General features: G+C 47.3%; 1 protein-coding gene and 1 long non-coding RNA gene across 9 annotated transcripts in view; one reads left to right on the top strand and one right to left on the bottom strand.

Annotated features, from left to right (window-relative positions):
- The window catches only part of LOC102444722 (uncharacterized), a 121,266-nt gene extending 108,929 nt beyond the window's left edge, over nt 1-12,337 (bottom strand). For all 8 annotated transcript variants that reach the window (XR_012903021.1, XR_012903020.1, XR_012903022.1 and 5 more), the window contains exons 1-3: nt 12,052-12,337; nt 8,615-8,696; nt 1,333-1,461 (exon numbers count right to left, since the gene is read on the bottom strand). This is a non-coding gene — a long non-coding RNA (uncharacterized LOC102444722). The remainder of the gene's footprint in view (nt 1-1,332; nt 1,462-8,614; nt 8,697-12,051) is intronic.
- Nucleotides 12,338-12,647: 310 nt separating this feature from the next.
- SLC1A4 (solute carrier family 1 member 4) overlaps nt 12,648-20,051 on the top strand; it is a 48,603-nt gene continuing 41,199 nt past the window's right edge. The window contains exon 1 of the mRNA XM_014569035.2: nt 12,648-13,314. Within this exon, the coding sequence (XP_014424521.2) occupies nt 12,797-13,314 (518 nt within the window). The 5' untranslated portion in view covers nt 12,648-12,796. The remainder of the gene's footprint in view (nt 13,315-20,051) is intronic.

Here is a 20,051-nt window from a genome sequence, read left to right as displayed (position 1 = left end):
TGAAATAGCAGTAGTGTGGGCGCTTCACTGCTGCTATTTCAAAATAACTACTCCATTTGGCCATTTGATCAGACCCTTCCATGCCCACTGCCTCCTCTACTCCTAGAGCTGACTACGAATGCAAGAAGGAGTATGTAAAGGTGCACACAGGGCATCATTTGACATAAACTGGGCTTTGTTCTATGGCATAAGCCTGCATATACTACATGTGGGTTGCTCCTAGAGATCCACAGTACACGTGCCAGCTTTACCAGGCACCATCTTAGGCCCTGAATCTACTTGACACAAGACTCAAGTATAAAATGCGTAAGAATAAATTATTGTTACTTACGTTTACCAGTCAGTGGTTTGCAGCCTTTTTTCATTTGTGGATCCCTAAAAAAATGCAGATGGAGGTGCAGACCCTTTGGAATCTTAGACATAGTCTGCAGACTCCAAGAGCGTTCATGGATCACAGGTTGAAAAAACACTCTTCTGTGGTAACAACAAACTACAGCGGATCCTATAGACGTAGCCTGTGGACTTGTGGTTTGACCCCAGGTTGAAAGCTACTGTACTAAGTCACATACACTAAAGAGTTTTAAAATAGGTCATGATGTTGTTGTCCATAAGGTGCCTTTTTCTGAATAGTCTGTTCATCTTATGCAAATCAGGCTGATAATACACTCTTCCAAATTGTATTTAGCTTGGGTATGAAGCTGGATACCCAGGGTAAACTCTTCAGCTAATGGAATGCACCATAATGCCATTAACTGTTATGGAGTATATCTGCCACATGCCATCTCACAACATGCTAGTTTTTCTTTCTGGGATAAGACTGCTCTACAGTATTTGCCAAAGTGTGTCCAAGTAAAATACTCAGAATATCAGATAAAACACAACCTGTATTCTCAACCATGGGTACGTGTATCCCTGGGGGTAGGCAGAGCTCTTTCAGGGGAGACCCCAACTCATTTAGACAGTTGCCTAGTTTTACAATGGGCTACATTAAAAAGCCCTAGCAAAATCAGTACACAAACTAAAATTTTATACAGACAGGGACTTGCTTATACTGCTCTATAGGCTATACATTGAAATCTAAGTACAGTGTTTATATTCCAATTGATTTATTTTATAATTATATGGTAAAAATGAAAAAAGTAAACAATTTTTCCATCATAGGTGATTGTGACATTTTTATGTCTGATTTTGCAGTTTAAGGGAGGTGGAACTTGGGGGTACACAAGACAAATCAGACTGTTTAAGGAAACTAAATGCAAAGGTAACATCCCACCACTGGGAGTGTGTGTTACCCATACAACTGAAGAAAAAATAAATTGACACTCTACTCACTTTTGACACACAGAAGCTCTTTCTTCAAACTATTAAAGCTCAAATGGTTCCAGTTCCAATAGCCATTGTCCCTCTGTTCCTTTCTGTCATTTCCTCTAGTGCAGAGCTCGAGGGCATCCTGCCATGGAACTTAAGAGGGGAATACATTGCTTTCAAGACCAGTTGGTTTTAATACAGGTAAGCCCAGCACTCCATATCCACCACATGCTGGATACTGCATACCCAACATTATGGGGAGACTCACATTCCCAGCTCTTCCCACACTATGTTGCCCTGTTCAGGCAGGGGTACACCTCCTTCCCACTTGTTCCTCTTACTTTCTTCTTCCCGCTATCCCTTTTCCTTGCCCCCAAAAGAACACCCTGTTAGAGATCCCACAGAGGAGGTCTCTGCTCCCTGCTTGAGCTTATCTACATGGGGGCCAGTGTACTTCGCTTTTCAGCCTGATTCCCATTTATCTGAAGGCCACTTTGCACCATTCAAACAGTATAAAAGGAACATTAAGCTACATTATGAGTGTAATCTACACCCACCTCACTGCTTTAGCATGCCAAGCACTGGAAGGGCCTTAGTGTAAACAAGAATCACTCCTGTGGCAAGGCTGCAACCGTGACCCACAGGTCTCGTGCTTCTGGCAGATAGCGTTAGCCTATGAGGCGCACTGTGACCCTCCACACAGCCCCTTGCCTTTAACTAGAGGCAAGGGTAACAGCCTACTGAGCCCTTCTCATCACAGGCTTGTCTGAAGTATGGGGTATAGCCCCTGCCAGTCCTGGTCTCCCCTCTCTGGGGCAGCCTCTGTAGTAATATCGGGTTGGGGGATCAGGGCCCACCCATTACTCTGGGTTCTGGCAACAGACAGAGTTTGTCCTACTCCCAGTCTGACAACTACTTCCCTAGACCACTTCCCCAAATGATCCCTCCCAGTAACTTCCCTCTGGTACCTGAGCAGCTTATCTTGCTCATCCCAGGCACTCTGCCTTACTTGCAGACCCAGACCCAGACGCCTCTTCCTTCTTGAGTTCTTTCCCTCCTCCAAACACCTCACACATTCCCAGCTGCAGAGAGTTCTTTTTAACCCGTCTCCACTGGTTCTTCATTGACCCCGGTGTTCTGATTAGCCCTACCCAGTTGAGTTCTCAATTGTCTCCAGATTCTTCAACGGGCCTGATTGATTCCAGAAAGTTCCTTCTGGTTCTAGATTAGCCCTTGTTAATTCACCCTGAAACAGAGACTTACACAATCTAGGGCTGATATACTTTCCCTTGACCACTCTTGTGTACTCCTCTGTCCTGATCCCATCACACCCCCTTATGGTTTTCATTGTGTCATTTTTTCACTGGTAAAACTGCATGGCTTTTGGGAATAAAGTTAAATATTCACCCTAAATCAACCAGCCGTGTCTGTCAAGCTTATATTTAGTTGGAGTTTGGGCAATCAAGTGATATTTGCCAAGCTGCAATATGCCCTGCCATCAGAAAATGTGCAGGTGCAAGCATGTGTTTGCACAGAAATTTTTCCACTATGTGTGAGAATCTAAACAGGCTAAAAAGAAGGTGCTTTGGTCTGTGACATTACTGTTACTTTGACATTACACTGGAGGGTCTTTTTAATTGTTAGTAGCAATGGTTTTTGTAGAAAATACATTAACAATATTTTTGGGGTCACATGTCTCTGTCATATTAGCAGGAGTCACATGTCTCAGTTTTCATTGAATTTGGAACCACTCTTATTCAAATAGTCCCGATCACGGTGTGTGGGAGGATGTCATCTGCATAGTGTTTACAGTGGGACCAGCACTACAGGGGCACTGGAAAAATGATTGAAGATGGATTCCTTTTGCAACAGTCCCCATTCTATAAGAGGGATGCCCTTGGTAGGAAAAATTTATGGTAGGAAACCATCCAAGTATTCTAGCACCTTATAATATTGTCTTTCTACCCAGCTACAGTCTACCCAGTGCTCTGTCTCTTTCCAAGATCTTGCTAGGTCACTATGCTGTGGATTGGCTACAGAGTTCAATTGGGAAAGGGTCGGCCTTCAAACAGCTTCAGGTTCCAAAAGGAATACTGGCCGTGAGCCCCGGAGACAGATGGGTTTGTTCATAATTTAGGATCAGACCCTTTAGCCGTATGTCAGCAGCGCAAAGGAGGCCGAAAGAAGTCAGACTCACACAGCTTCCAGTGTTGGAAAGCTCCCAAATGGCACAAGGTTGGGCTAGCTAGCCTGGCACAAGGGACATGACTGGAGCTCTCTGCTCTCCAAGGACTCCTGGAATGAGGTGTAACAGTTAATCCGAACTAAGGATTTAGTTTGGATTAATTTTAAACTGCCGCATGTAGCCGCGGGCAGTTCGTCCGAACTAAGGGGGATTTAAAAATGGCAGCCGAATGGGAACATGCAAATAAAGCCTGGGATATTTAAATCTCAGGCTTCATTTGCAACTCCGGTTGCCTGATTTGCCTACCTAGTTCAAATTAATGAGCTAATGTAGACATACCCCAACTGTGTACAGCTGGCATACAGCGCCTTAGGGGGTTAGACAACCAGGACAGATCAGAGCAGACCAAGGCTGTTTAACCTACTCAAGGTGGGACTGGTCTACCCCAAGAAGTGGGGAGCCTGAAACGGCTGTCCGATGGCACCCCCATCTGTGAAGTTCAGCACAACCGAGACTGTCTGGCATTTTTCTTTCAATATCTGATCACGTCAGAAAGAAGATGAGAATGGAAAGAGTTTTCATGCAGATCCTCCACACTCTGCTTTTTACGGACTCCTCTGTCCACCCATGCGCTAATAGAGCTTAGCCATGGCCAGTTTTTGTATCCACACGTTAAAAAGTTGGAAAAATCACTCACATGTCTGTTCACTTTACTGCTATACGATCAACTCCTGAGAGTCGAGGGTGTTCCGCACCTTACAGCAGCCACTTAATACCTTGCGGGTGTGACACTATAAATAAGATCTTGCTCTGCCCCCAATGCATGACTCGGGCTGCACTTGAGAATTGTTATAAGTTGAATTCCCACTCCCCACTTCTCTATTATGTATATAGTCTTGTCTACATACAAAACTTGCACTGACTTCTGCAGTTGATTTTCAGTATGTTTGGACTCCACATATACAGTGATACGCTGTGTCTACACTGGGCCACTTATTCCGGAAAATTTTTCCACTAAATCAGCCGCTTTTCTGGAATAACTTGCCAGCTGTCTACACTGGCCCCTTGAATTTCCGGAAAAGCACTGACGATCTACTGTAAAATTGTCAGTGTTTTTCCGGAAAAACTATGCTGCACCCGTTCGGGCAAAAGTCCTTTTCCGGAAAAACTGTTCCGGAAAAGGGCCAGAGTAGACAGCACAGTAGTCTTTTCCGCAAAAAAGCCCCAATCGTGAAAATGACGATCGGGGCTTTTTTGCGGAAAAGCGCGTCTACATTGGCCACGGACGCTTTTCCGGAAAAAGTGCTTTTCCGGAAAATTATCCTGCCAATGTAGACGCGCTTTTTCCTGAAATACTTATAACGGAAAACTGTTCCGTTTTAAGCATTTCCGGAAAAGGGTGTCAGTGTAGACATAGCCATACTGTATATCAATATACTCACATAACTGAACACACACAAGAGAAAAGAACCTATGCCTGATCTAGCTATATGTATTCTAGTTCTGGTGGGAGCGCTTCATCAAAAAGATGCATATGTATAGCCTGCTTTAAAAGGTTATCCGACGTCGGATTAGTCTGGTTTCCTTTGGCAATTTGTTCACGGTCAAGCTCCTGCACCTAAGCATATTTCGTCTTATGCAATATTTTGTGCTAAGTTTTGTAAGTCACATCATCCTAGACAAGACCAGGTCTCCTGGGGGAGGAGCATGATAAAGCATTCCCATGGTAACCAGTGTTCGAAGATGTCCCCAAAAAGAAGTTTCTAGAGTCTAGGGAATTAGAGCAACTGAAAACTCCATGAAGTCCTCGCTGGCCTGGCAATGTGGATCTTATTTGCCTGGTCATATCTTAGATCAGAGTGGGCAAATGTTTTGGCCTAAGAGCCACCTTTGGGTATGGAAATTGTAAGGCAGGTCACCCCCTCACTGGCCAGGGAGCAGGATGAGTGGCTTGCCCTGCTGCTCCTGCCTGCCCAGTGCTCCTGCTGGGGGAGCAGAATCGGGCACCAGATCAGGGTAAGCCCCTGACCCTGCTCCCCAGCTGGGGCAGTGGAGCTCAAGAGCCAGATTAAAAGCTCTGGTGGGCTTGGATATAGCCCAAGAGCTATAGCTTGTGCAACCCTGCTTAGATACTACAAGGACAGGCTCTATAGGAAACCTTAAAATAAACAGATTACCTCTTTGGGCTACATCCATGTGTTGTTTTTACACTTAAGAAGGTGACCCCCATCACTTCAGTGGGTCAATACTAATGGGCTACGTCTACACTGGCATGATTTTCCGGAAATGCTTAAAACGGAACAGTTTTCCGTTATAAGTATTTCCGGAAAAAGCGCGTCTACATTGGTCCCGGAGTTATCGTTATAACGATGCGCTTTTCCGGAAAAGCGCGTCTACACTGGCCCTTTTCCGGAAGAGTTTTTCCAGAAAAAGGACTTTTGCCCGAGTGGGAGCAGCATAGTTTTTCCGGAAAAGCAGCTGATTTCTTACAGTAGATCGTCAGTGCTTTTCCGGAAATTCAAGGGGCCAGTGTAGACAGCTCGCAGCTTATTCCGGAAAAGCGGCTGATTTTCCGGAATAAGTGGCCCAGTGTAGACACAGCCATGGTGATAGCACTCTGTATTTCCACAATACCACTCCTCTGAGGCTCTCTCAGCACACGCCAGGCATCTGTTTAGCCTTACAACCACCAGGCGAAGCAGGGAAGCACTTTGTTAGTACTTCCATTTTAAAGATAAAAGGCAGCGAGAGACTAAGGGTACGTCTACACACGGCAGTGAAACGGGATTCCAATTTAAAGCCCCTAATTCGAATTAGCTGGTAAACCTCATTGCAGGAGGAATACCAGCTAATTCGAGTTAGGGCTTTAAATCGGAATCCCGTTTCACTACTGCATGTAGACGCGGGCAGTTACTTCGGGCTAGTCAATTTCTAAAATGGCGACCGGCCGGGAACATGCAAATCAAGCGTGGGATATTTAAATCCCGGGCTTGATTTGCAATTCCGGTCGCTCTCATTAGCCTCCCTAGATCGATCTAGGGGGCTAGTGTAGACGCACCCTAAGAGCTTCTCCTAAGGTTACACCAGATATCCATAGATGAGTTGGAATTAAACCCAGGTCTCTATAGACTCCCATTCCTCTGCCTTAACTGCAAAACCCTCCTTCTCTAAAACACGGCAGGCCGGCATGACAACAGAAGCTCGTCTAACTGAAGCACAAGGGAACATTCCCTCACAGCTAGAGGTCACTCCGCAGTGTCCTGCCCCCAATGGCTCCTCTCTTCAGGGCCCCTCCACCTTGCAGGCCACAGATAGTTACCACAGTCCCCGCCAGAGCCCCAGGCCAGTTCAGTCACTCCCTCCCTTAAGGGACCCCCCAGACCCCCAGCACTAAGTCCCAATGCAAAGAGTCTTCCAGGCTTTATCCAGCTGAAGCTCAGCTTTCCCAGCCCTCTGACCTTAGCTCGGAGTCAGGGTGTCTAACAATAGTTTCCTGCTTACTGCAGCTCCTCTCAGTCACAGGGGTCTCTCTTCCCCACTAAAGTCTTTCACGCTCTCTGCAGTCTCCCTACCGTTTCCTGAGTGGCCCCAGCTTCTTGGCAGTAGAGAGGAGGGGTGGGGGCAGGACCGAGGTGGGATGGAATCCCCGGGGCCGGACTCGCCTGTGAGCCCCGCCAGGACCATGTGTGGGATGGGCAGCACCTGTGGATCTGTGTGCACCCGGGCCAGCCCCACTCTCCACTGGTCAGTTCCCCCGCACCCACTTCCCCCCCAGCCAGTCCTGCTCCCCCCAACAGCCTCCCAGCCAGCCCTGCTCCCTGCCGGCCAGTCCCTCCCCCCAGCCAGCCCTGCTCCCCACAACCTCCTCCCGGCCAGCTCTGCTTCTCGCCGGCTGGTTCCTTCCCCCAATCTCCCCCTGCCAGCCCTGTTCCTCCCGCCTCCCTTCCGGCCAGCCCTGCTTCCCGCCAGCCGTTTCCTCCCCACCCCCGATCTCCCCCTGCCAGCCCTGCTCCTCCCGCCTCCCTCCCAGCCTGCCCTGCTTCTCGCCAGCCGTTTTCTCCCCACCCCCGATTTCCCCCTGCCAGCCCTGCTCCTCCCGCCTCCCTCCCAGCCTGCCCTGCTTCCCGCCAGCCGTTTCCTCCCCACCCGCGATCTCCCCCAGTCAGCCCTGCTCCCTCTGACCCCCTCTCAGCCAGCCCTGCTCCCCTCCTGGCCGGTCTCTGTCCCCCCCCATCCCCATCCCCTCCTGTTCTGAGATCACGCGTGTCCGGTATTTTTTTGAAACCCATCTGGTAAACCTAAGCATGTGTAGCTCATCTTTTAAACACAGCTGGCTTAATCCCAGGTTCTCCAACCCTGGATATGTCTACACAGGAGTAAAAGACCTATGCCATGGCTCTGGCTGGCCTGGAACAGCTGATTCAGCTAATGGTGCTTGGGCTGTAGAACTAAAAATTGGTGTGTAGCCATTCTCTGGGCCCCTCCCTCTTCACAGAGTCCTGGAGCTTGGGCTCCAGGCGAACTGAACAGCTACACAGCAGTTTTTCAGCCTTTGGCCCAACTCAGCTGACCTAGGATTTTCATCATTGTGTAGATAGTATCCTGTTGCGATCACTCTAAAGATTGATGTAATTTGTTTAGAACACATCTGTGGGATCCATTCCATTGGGTCTCCATTTCAGATGAGATGATTGTCTGGCATAGACAGGCTATATAAAGCATGTTAGTCATAGAATGGATAATGACCAGCATTTTCCAAAGTGACTAGCTATTTTAGGTGCTTCAGTCCTTCGGTGCCCAACTTGAAACATCTTAAGGGAGTCTGATCTTCAGACAGTGAATGTTCAGCATTTTATAAAAATCACATCTCAAGTCTAGTCATTTTTGCAAATTTTGGCCAATGTATACAACTTTTGCCTTGTCAAATATCTTGTCCACAGACCTACAAGTGTGTTTAACTGACAAATATTAGCTTTCTTTCTAAAATGAGGTGTCCATTTTTTGCTTAAATTTATAGTTATTTCAAAACACTATATGGAAATATATATTTTATTCAATAGTGGGCTGATTTTTCTGCATTTCTTAACAAGGTAGAGTTTGTTTATTTATTGAATTACTTACTTAATTTATTTATTTATTAGAAGGCTTTTCTCCACAGCAGGATGGCCAGAAACTCTTTCTTTGCTTGCCTAAAAACATGAAGCTAGGAGAGAAAGTATGGACAACACCATCAAATATTATAAAACTCATAATTTCATTGCAAGAGTTGACAACATCAACATTTTTGTTCCCATTCTTCCAAAGAAAACATTAAATAAAATATACACAAATGTATCCAATAGTAACAGCATTATTAAATCTTACGATCTCACTACAACTTCCATAGTTCTACTCCTGTGTTTGCTGGATTAGGCTCTACATCCCTGTCTAGAAACACATATTACAAGATAACCTGTTGTTGTATTGCAACACTTCTTGAAACTGTGCTCTCTCTTGGCTTTCAAAACGCCTCTTGGATCTCTATCCAACCTCTTTCCAGTGAGGAGGGGAGGAATGAAACTTCCACTCCATCAAATAAGGCTCTCAAAGGGCTCTCTCCTTTACCCTCTCCTCTTCTCCTTTTACATACCCTCTATAGTATCACACTGATTCAGCTGCCATCTCTGTGCTGATGGCTCAAGAACTACTTCTCCACCATGACCTATCTTCCTCTCCCTAGTCTCACCTTTCAGCCTGTTTTTCTGATATCTCTGCCTGGTTGTCTCTTTTAATGCAGAATGGCTACATCTACACTGGCATGATTTTCCGGAAATGCTTAAAACGGAACAGTTTTCCGTTATAAGTATAACAGTTTTCCGTTATAAGTATTTCCGGAAAAAGCACGTCTACATTGGCAGGATGCTTTTCCGGAAAAGCACTTTCATTTTCGTCATTTTCGCGATCGGGGCTTTTTTGCGGAAAAGAAATCTGTGCTGTCTACACTGGCACTTTTCCGGAACAGTTTTCCGGAAAAGGACTTTTGCCTGAACGGGAGCAGCATAGTTTTTCCGGAAAAGCACTGATGATTTCACATTAGATTGTCAGTGCTTTTCTGGAAATTCAAGGGGCCAGTGTAGACAGCTGGCAAGTTATTCCGGAAAAGCGGCTGATTTTCCAGAATAAGTGGCCAGTGTAGACACAGCCAATGAGTCATGCTGTACTCCTGACCAGTGTTCTCTGTAAATTGTGTGCTTGTGCATCCAGATGCCCAGGGGAGATTCAACTGCTGAAGAACACCCACAGCTAGTTTTGTTTGTTTCTTTGTGCGGTGATGCACATTTACACATGCTTTGGTGCACATAAAATTTATTCTGAACATGGATAAAAGATGGAAAAGATTAGAAGGAACATTGCTCCTGACTTTTCTTCCCAAACCCTCTCCATCTCTCTTCCTCCATCCCTTCCCCCCACCAGTTTTCTGTCACTTGAAGATTACGCCTACCACTCAGTCCTATTACCTGGAGGATGATTTGACTCCTTCCTCCCTTTCTCTTGCCCAGAACATCCAAGCCATGAGCAAATATTACCAATATCCCTTTATTTTACCACATTGAGTTCAGTCTTTTTACCCTGATTTTTAGGCCCTCCAGAGCTCTATCCCTCCCTTGCTGTCTTGTCTCTTACCTCTTCTCTTGCTCTGAATCATACTGCATCATAACCTTCACCAGCAATGCTGGCCTCAAGAACCCATTTGCCAGCTTCTCACCCACACAACTCTGTGCCTTCTTCTATGCTACCAGAATACTACCTAACCTGATCTGGTAGGCCTCTGCCCTCAAAACTCACCCCACAATGATGTCTGTAAAAAGCCAGGCAATAAAAACATGACAGGTACATGGGATTAGTTGACACTTATTTTATATAAGAACTAGGAGACATACTTAGCATTGCCTGGACCCAGCTGGGGCGGGGGGGAGGAGGGGAGGCGGGGAAGGGAAGCATGAAGGTCTCCTATTAGCACACCCCAGACTGGTCTGGATTCCTGGGTTGGGGGGCGGGGGACACAAGTGTTTGGCAGGGTGCCCGGCACAGGCGCATGGGAGGGGGTGGCATTTGGGGAGAGTGGCCAGCTCGGAGGTTGGGGATGGGGGCCAGCCCAGGACTTGGGAAAGGGGGGATGGCCCAGGGCAGAGACTGGGGTTGGAGGAGGGGGCCAGACCCAGGGGTCTTAGCCAGGGTTGGGGGGATAGGAGGGTGGGGCTGCGCAGGCCTCCCAAGCCACTTCTCCCCAGCCTGGCTAGGACCCCTGGCCACATCTCCCCAGCCTGGGAGAGGGCAGGGAGGAAAAGGGGAGTCACACAGGCCTCCCCCGCTGGCATGCCCCAGATCCAGGGGCAGGGAAAGAGGGGTGTGCAGAGGCTGGCCCACAGTGGCCACACTAGACTTCCCAGTAGTGCAGGCATGAGGAGGGGCAGGGCACTGGAGGTTCCTATGGGGGGGCAGCCAGGGCTGGACATGCAGGATTTTAGGCAGGGAAGCCACTGACTAGTGGCAGGCAAAATGGTGGAGCCCTATCCCCAGTTGGCCGTTCCCCCAGAGATCTCTGCAGGATAGCTCTCCCCTGTACTCACTGCCCCCAGTAGTGAGCATGAAGATCACATCCCTCCTCTCTCCCCCCCTCCCTTTCCACGTTATGGAAAACTATCAAATTCCAGGCACGTCCCGTTTTCTGACAAAACCAACGTCTGGCCTTGCTTTAAGCTAAGACAAGAGGAAGCTGACTACCAAATTTGGTGGTGCTAGCTCTTACTGGTTAGAAGGAGTTCTTGAACAAACGGGCTCACAGACACACAGACAGAAACCTCTAACATATATAGAGAGATTATTCTAAAAGTATTGTTATTGTACATGTACACGTGTATATAGCATACCTATACATTTGGTACCATTCAACTACTACGGTTCATATGTCACTTGTCCCTTTTTAGGCCCTGATTCAGTAAACCCGTGTGTATATTCTTAACTTTACACACAAGTGTGCCCATTGAAGTTATAGTGCAAGTTATAGGGTATGTCTATACTTACACACTCTCTCTCTCTCTCTCTCAGAATGCAAATGAAGACATTCGAAATTGCAAATGAAGCCAAGATTTAAATATCCCATGCTTCATTTGCATAGTCGCATTATGGCACTATTTCGAAATAACAGATGCTGTTAAGACGCGGTTATTTTGAGAGAAAACCCTTCTCTCGAAATAACCCTTATTCCTAATACAATGAGGTTGCCAGTTATTTTGAGAGAAGAGTTTTCTCTCGAAATAACCGCATCTTAACAGCGTCTTATTTTGAAATAGCACCCGAACACGAATATGCAAATGAAGCACGGGATATTTCAATCTCAGCTTCATTTGCCATTTTGAATGTCTTCATTTGCATCCCTCTCTCGAAAGAGGGTGCAAGTGTAGACATCAGTGATTTGCCTGGGGTCACACAGGAAATTGGGGCCCTGATCCTGAGTGATATTGCAATATAAATAAAAATACGGCAGCACTTCCAGTGTTGTAGAATAATTCACCAACCTCTTTGTAAAATCCGGTGTGGGAGAGCAAAGAAAAAAGGTGGGGAGGAGAAACAAGTTGTCCTGGACTCAAGGGGAAAGCGGTGCGCGGCCAACTTCGTTTCTGTGGTTTTTAACTCGCATGTAAGGGAGCTTCTTTCCACCTGTTTTAATAGTCCTAGGGAGCCGGTTTCAGTACGCGCGGTGAGCTCCGTGTTAGCAGCGAGGATGGAGACTGTCAAGCTGCTTTGTCCTGTTTTATTGCAGGCAAGATGCCAGCAGCGGGAAATGGCACCCCCGGTCGCTGCTGCCTTGAGCCGGGCCCCACGCTGGCCAGGGCTACGTTATGTAGCATGTACTAAGCGTGGGAAGGCGGAGTTTGGTCTGGAGCGGCGCTTCTAAGCCAGCCCTGCCCTTCCCTGTCCGGGCAGACAGAAGAAGCGCGCCCGCGGGCATGGGGAAGGAAGGGGGCGGGGCGGTGGAACACAATGTGCAGCTGGAAGCATCTCTCCGGGCGGCAGCGCCTGCCTGGCCCTTTATGGGCACGGGGAGGCCAGGGGGCGGAGGAGGCGCGTTGCCCTAAATAACCCCCCTCCTCCCACCGAGCGCCAGCCCGCCCCCGAGCGCCGCGTGGCGGCGGCGGCTCTCCGGCTCGGACAGCTCCCGCAGCCGCTGGGGGGCCGAGCCAGCCTTGCATCATCCCCGGCGCGCTGCAGCGGCGCGGCCGCCTCGCCTAGCGGGGCTGCAGCGGGCTGCCCGGCCGCGACATGGAGACGCCGGGCGAGAGCCGGAACGGCCACGTGCCGGGCGGCGGGCCGGAGGCGGCGGGCCGGGGGCTGCCCGCGGAGCCGGGCGGGCGGCGGGGCTGCGGCCGCTGCCTGCGGAAGCACTGCCTGGTGCTGCTCACCGTGGCCGGCGTGCTGCTGGGGGTGGCCCTGGGCGCGGCTGTGCGCGGCGCCCAGCTGAGCCGGGCGCAGGTGGCCGCCCTGGCCTTCCCCGGGGAGCTGCTGCTCCGCATGCTGCGCATGGTCATCCTGCCGCTGGTGGTCTGCAGCCTGGTCTCCGGCGCCGCCAGCCTGGACACGCGGGCCCTGGGCAGGCTGGGGGGCATCGCCATCGCCTACTTCATGGGCACCACCCTGGTGGCCTCCGCGCTGGCCGTCGCCTTGGCCTTCATCATCCGACCCGGGGCGGGCGCCCAGGCGCTGAACACCAACGCGCTGGGGCTGGCCGATGCCCTGCCCACCAACAAGGAGACGGTGGACTCCTTCCTGGACCTGGCCAGGTACCTGTCCGCCTCTACCCGTGCCGAGGCGGACCCCACATCTGGGAGGCAGTCAGCCTGGGAACCTCCACTCTCTTATATCTGCCCCAGCTAGTCCTGGGCGCTGACAGTGGCTACCCATGGTGCCTCGGAGAGAGGTGATGGAGCATCCTGTCCCCGGGAAAATTTTCGGCTAAGTCCCTTAGAGGATGGTTTATGCCCTCGTGCAGGAGGGTTTCCAGACTCTTCCCCCCCCCCCCCCCATTATAACTTTGCTTGTGACCTGTAAATTCTTCTTTGAATCCTGCCTTAGTGATCTCTGGTAATAGTGAGTTCCCTCGCTTAGCTATGTGTTGTGTGCGGAAAGTCACTTCCTTTGTTCAGTTTTGATGAACCTGGCTCCTCTTGGCTTTATTAAAAGCCCCCTTGTTCGTGGGTGAATACAAGGTATAGCTTGAGGGTTGTTTTGCATGCTTTTATCTCCCCCTCCCCCTTCATAGCTCTAAGGTCAGAAGAAATTTGTGTGACCATCTGTCTGATATCCTGTATAGTACAGGCAATGGGGACTTCCTCAAAATTCCTAGTTCATATCTTTCAGAAAAACATCCAGAGCCCCTAGAAGAATTAGAATTAAAAATTCAGTGCTAGACCAGATACATTTTTTTCAGTGATTAATTACTCTCACAATTTAAAATTTTCCAGTCTGAGTTTGTCCCACTTCAGCTTCCATTGTATCGTGCTATAACTTACTCTGCTACATTGAACTGCCAATTATTAAATATTTGATCCCATTTAGGTACTTGTAGACTGTCACTGTTACCCCTTAACGCTCTCTATGTTAAGCTAAATAAATTAAGCTGCTAGAGTCTGTCACTGTACAGCATGTTTTCTAATTCTTTAATAATTTTCATGGTTCTTGTGTGAACCCTGTCAATAAATCCACATCCTTCTTGAACTTTAGGTGCCAGACCTTTACATAATATTCCAGTGGTGGGAGCAACAGCACCAAACACAGAATTAAAATAATATCTCTTCTCCCTGTAAAGATTCCCCTGATGAAGACAGAGATATAAAATCCCTTTTAATTGGTTAAATGTAGTGTTTAACCTGTTAACTGATTAAAGGCGTGGTTTGGGGAGGGAGACTGCTCCAGCCAGGCTGGAGCACCCTGTCTGCTGCAGACCTGTCAGTACTGGAGCAGCCCTGTGACCGTGGTGGGTGGGGAGATGCTTCAGCCCCCACTGGTTAAATGAACCGGTAAGCATTGCCTGTTAAGAGTGATGCTTAGCAGTTAACTGTAACAGTTGCCATCCCTAGTTGAAGGCAAACAATCCTGGTCTCTTTTTAATCTCTCCTCATATAAAAGTATTTCCTGCTCAAAATGCTTTGTCTTGTTGCACATCTCCAACCCCCCCTCTGATTTTGCAGTATCTCTTTTGAGATGGAATCTCAAAAACTGATTGCAGTATTCCAGTTAAGGTTATACTAGGGATGTAAAAAATGATTAACAATGCAATCATTAAAAGTCTTGGTGATTACATGCTGCGGGCATTGCAGTATAAAGCTTATGCTGCAGAGCCCACAGTGCAGCCGGCTTACCTGGAGTAGGGTAGGCAACTGGGAGCCGGAGCACACCAGGAGCTGGCTTATGCCACCTCTACTTCCAGAGAGCTAGCTGCTGCCCCATCCTGCAGGCTCTGATACAGAGCCAGCAGTGTGGGGTGGCAGCTGGCTCCCTGGGAGGTGGGGCTGGGAGCCGGTGTGCGCCAGGAGCCGACTTGTAAGCCAGTTCCTGGCACATGCTGGCTGCCGATCCCATTCCTAGGGAGCCGGCTATACTGTGAGTTCTGCAGTATACACTTTATACTGTAGAGCCCGCAGCACGAGGCAACAGCTGACTCCCCGGGAACACGGCTGAAGGATGGAACCAATGCACATGCCAGCTTGCGTGCACCAGCTCCTGGCCCCACTCCTGGCTGATACACAATGGCTCACAGCCCCACTCCTGGGGGAGCCAGTATCACCTTGCTCCCCCAGGAGTGTAACTGGAATGGTAACCAATAAGCTCATGCCTATCAGTTAACTATTTAAATGGTTACACTCTTGCATCCCACTGACTTACAGAGTGGCATGATACATTGAATTTGTTTTGTATTATCCTCCATCCCGCTCCTTTCTCATCCTGGGTTCCTTCTACCCATTATACAGCTGCATAGTTTACATGCCATGAAAACTTACTTCAAAGGCAAAGCCCCCACTTCTAATTACACAGCCCTTGTTGTTTTGTCTTATTGTCTAGTAGCTGTTATTTCATTTTAAATAGGTGAGGGGAGGGGTAGTCAGGGTTTGACAGTAATAGTTGTACAATTCACCATTTTTACTGTGCACATGCAGGGGCAGTTTGAACAAGAGAGATTTCTTGTTAAAACCTATTTTATTGAAACACACCCCATTGCCAGTTTTTTTTTTCATCAAATTGAGAGACTTCTACTGCTCTCAAAGCTATTTCCACTTCTGTCTCTTCTTCTTGGATTACTGTTTGTTCAGCACTTTGAAAGAGTAACATAACACACAAGAAACTAGTTGAATTCAGGGTCTGATTGTGCCATCTTACTTGCACTGAATAATGATTTACAGAGTAGTCCCATTACAGAACATAACCAATGAGAAAATTACTACACAATCTGAAATAATTGGCAGAATGAATGAGAATCTGTAAATTGGAGTGCAGTGTTGTCAAACGTACTGGGGGAAATGGATATATATCATGGGTGTGACTGCATGGAGATACATTCCCTTTGACAAGAGTTGATAATCTCTTGTCTACATTTTGTCTGTTTTTGGATTGGGGAGAAGAGACCTCTTGCTTTTATATTGTATGTCTGAGAACTTATGTTTAACAAACATGTTAGTTTGAGGGGTTTTTTTTAAATACATATTTATTGTTGAGGGAAAAATTATCACTGGTGAAACTAGTGCTAAATCTGGTTGAATACTTCTGGGCTCTCCATCCTGTTTTTTACACTAGGGATGTTAATTACTGTTTATTTGTGTAAACATGTAACTGCTGGAAATTCTAATGATTACACATTTACACACTGGGAGGGTGGGGGGCCAGTGCTGGGGGGATCTGACTTTAAGCCAGCTCCCCATGAGCACCAGCTTCTGCCACCTCCCCCCCGATAAAGAGGCAGCAGTGCCAATACATGTGGGGAGCTGGCTTGAAAGCTGCTTCCCATGTGTACTGGCTCCCGCCTTTCCCCCTCAGCCCGCAGCCTCTTTATCAGAGGCAGCAGCATGGGGAACGGGGACAGGCGGTTCCATGGCAACCGGCTTTTAAGCCAACTCCCCCCAGCACTGGTTCCCACCTGCCCTCTCCCACAGCACTGCTGCTTATTGGTTAATCATGTAATTGTCTACACGCTACCACCCCTAATTCATACTGTTTTGTTTGTAGTTATTACCACTAAGGAAACTATCAGTGGTGCTGATTTATATAGCCTCTCAACAGAATGCATCTTAATACAGGCTGAACTTCTCTAATTCGGCATTTGTGGGATCTGACCTGTGCCAAACCAGAGAATTTGCTGAACCACGGGAGGTCAATGTTATCTGGTAGTATTACCAATAGTTCTACTGCTTACTAGGCTCTTAGAAAACACTTAGGGATAAATTAGAGTAAATAACAATGTAGAACACTGAGAGCCAGTACTGGTGGCTATAAACAAACTTTATGGGATTGGGGGGGGGGGGGAACATGGCCACACCCATGACAAGAGGACATCTGGCTAAATAAAATCTTGTCAGACAACGGATGTTGCTGGACCAGAGAGTGCTGGACTAGAGAGGTTCAAACTGTATTAACTACATTTCAGTCTTTCTTCATCCCTGTCTGCTCTTAATATGTTTAAAAGGCAGAGCCACAGTGGGGTTAGCTGCTGAGACTGGGAGCTCCCTTGCTTATCGACTAATTGACTAGTAGATTAAACTATATTCAACATCCCTATTGCAGTGCAGACATAGCCCTAGGGGGAAAGCTGTTTAGATTTGATTTTAACAAATAGGGAGGAACTGGTTGAAAATTTGAAAGTGGAAGGCAGCTTACATGAAAGTGATCATGAAATCATAGAGTTCATGATTCTAAGGAATGGTAGAAGGGAGAACAGCAAAACGGAGACAATGGATTTCAGGAAGGCAGATTTTAGTAAACTCAGACCTGGTAGGTAAGGTCCCATGGGCAGCAAGACTAAGTGGAACAACAACTGAAGAGAGTTGGCAGTTTATTTTAAAGGGACATTTGGGCGTAAAAGCAAACTGTTTTGCTGTACTTTCTATCCTTCCTATGCAGAAGACCGCCTTGGTTTAACCAGGAGATCTTGCATGATCTAAAAATAAAAAAGGAGTTCTATAAAAAGTGGAAACTAGGTCAAATTACAAAGGATGAATATAAGCAAACAACACAGGTATGCAGGGGCAAGATTAGAAAGGTAAAGACACAAAACTAGGTTGGTCTAGCTAGAGACATAAAGGGTAACAGGAAGACATTCTATAAATATATTAGAAACAAGAGGAAGACCAAGGACAGGGTAGGTTCATTACACCGTGAAGAGGGAGAAACAATAACGCAACTTGGAAATGGCAGAGGTGCTTAATGACTTCTTTGTTTTGGTCTTCACCAATACATTTGATGAAGGGATGCCTAACGTAGTGAATGCTGGTGGAAATGGGGTAGGTTTAGAAGATAAAATAAAAAAACACAATTTAAAAATTATGTAGGAAAGTTAGATGTCTTCAAGTCATCAGGGCCCGATGGATGTGCATCCAAGAATGCTCAAGGAGCTGAGAGAGAAGGTATGTGAGCTTTTAGCTATTATCTTTGAAAAATCATGGAAGACAGAGATTCCAGAAGCCTGGAAAAGGGCAAATATAGTACCCTTCTTTAAAAAGGGAAATTAAAAACAACACAGGAAACTACAAACCAGTCAGTTTACCTTCTGTGCCAGGAAAGATAACGAAGCAAGTAATTAAGGAATTCATCTGCAAACATCTGAAAGAAAATAAGGTGATAAGGAACAGCCGATATGGATTTGTAAAGAGCAATTCATGTCAAACCAAGCTTTCTTTGATAAGATAACAAGTCTTGTGGATAAGGGAGAAGCAGTGAATGTGGTATACCTACAGTTTAGTAAAGCATTTGATACGGTCTCGCATGACCTTCTAATCAATAAACTAGGCAAATCAACTTAGATGGGGCTACTATAAGGTGGGTACATAACTGGCTGGATAACCATTTTCAGAGTAGTTATTAATGGTTCACAATTATGCTGGAAGGGCATAACAAGTGGGGGTTGGTATAGGTCTGTTCTGGGACTAGTTCTGTTCAATATCTTCATCAACGATTTAGATGATGGCATAGAGCAGTGTTTCCCAATTTTATTTGGCCATGGAACCCTTTAAAAAAACAAAACGCTGGGAGAAACTGGTCAACAACAACAAAAGTTGGAAAAACTGTCAAGCGCAAAAAAAAAAAAAAAAAACCCCGCTGCTGCGGCCCCTTCAGTACTCAAAAATCAGTAAGACGTGTCTTAGGCTAGTTCTGGCAGGATGGGGTGATTGGATTCTCGCTGAACCCTTACTTTCACTTTGTGGAACACTATTTGGGAAACACTGGCATAGAGAGTACACTTATTAAGTCTGCAGATGATAACAAGCTGGGAGGGGTTGCAAGTGCTTTGGAGGACAGGGTCATAATTCAAAATGATCTGGACAAACTGGAGAAATGGTCTGAGGTAAATAAGATGAGGTTTAATAAGGACAAATGCAAAGTACACCACTTAGGAAGGAACAATCAGTCTCTTCCCATTCTGTATGTGTGTAGCTATCTAGGAAGGAGTACTGCAGTAAGGCACCTGGACTCTGGTGTGCGAAAGGAAGAGGGGAATTGGGGGCCATATCAGAGAGAGTTTGGTGGGTTTTTTTCTCTCTTGTGTGTGGGCCCCTGAGTGATTTTTTTTTTTCTGTGGATTAGAGGTCTCCAACCCCAAAAAGGTTCTACCCCCTGCTCTCCTCCCCCTTTACAGGAACCAGGTTCTAATCTCTCATGAACCACCCCCACTCCATGAGTTGTCTCCTTGGCTAATGGTTGCAGAACATCTTTCTTCACACAGTGATGTTGCCATGTTTGTTTGCTGTTGTAGATGATTTTCCATTGACTAATCTTAGATGGGTCAAAGGTAGACAGCTGAGTCTTGCATTACATCAGTGTGTGAAGGGAGCCAACAGCCTCACCAGGCCCCTGCGCAAGGGGTGTGCATGTGTGCGCGCGCACGTGGGGGAGGGTATGGGGCTCTGTACTCTTAAGCACGGGTGGGCTTCAAGCGAAAGGGCAGGGCAGCCAGTCTTCAGCACTGCCTGGAGTTCTGGTGGCATTGAAGGTGCTAACAGCTCTCTGGCTACGTGTAGACTGGCATGATTTTCCGCAAATGCTTTTAAGGGAAAAGTTTTCCGTTAAAAGCATTTGTGGAAAAGAGTGTCTAGATTGGCACGAACGCTTTTCCACAAAAGCACTTTTTGCGGAAAAACGTCCGTGCCAATCTAGACGCGGTTTTGCGCAAGAAAGCCCCAAATGCCATTTTCACGATTGGGGCTTTTTTGCGCAAAACAAATCTGAGCTGTCTACACTGGCCCTTTTGCGCAAAAGCTTTGCGCAAAAGGACTTTTGCCCGAACGGAAGCAGCATAGTATTTCCGCAAGAAGCA

This window comes from Pelodiscus sinensis, chromosome 3 (genome assembly GCF_049634645.1).
Source record: "Pelodiscus sinensis isolate JC-2024 chromosome 3, ASM4963464v1, whole genome shotgun sequence".
In the NCBI taxonomy this organism is placed as follows: Eukaryota; Metazoa; Chordata; order Testudines; family Trionychidae; genus Pelodiscus; species Pelodiscus sinensis.
Note: the sequence above shows the minus strand (reverse complement) of the source record. Positions and strands in the feature narration are given on the sequence as shown.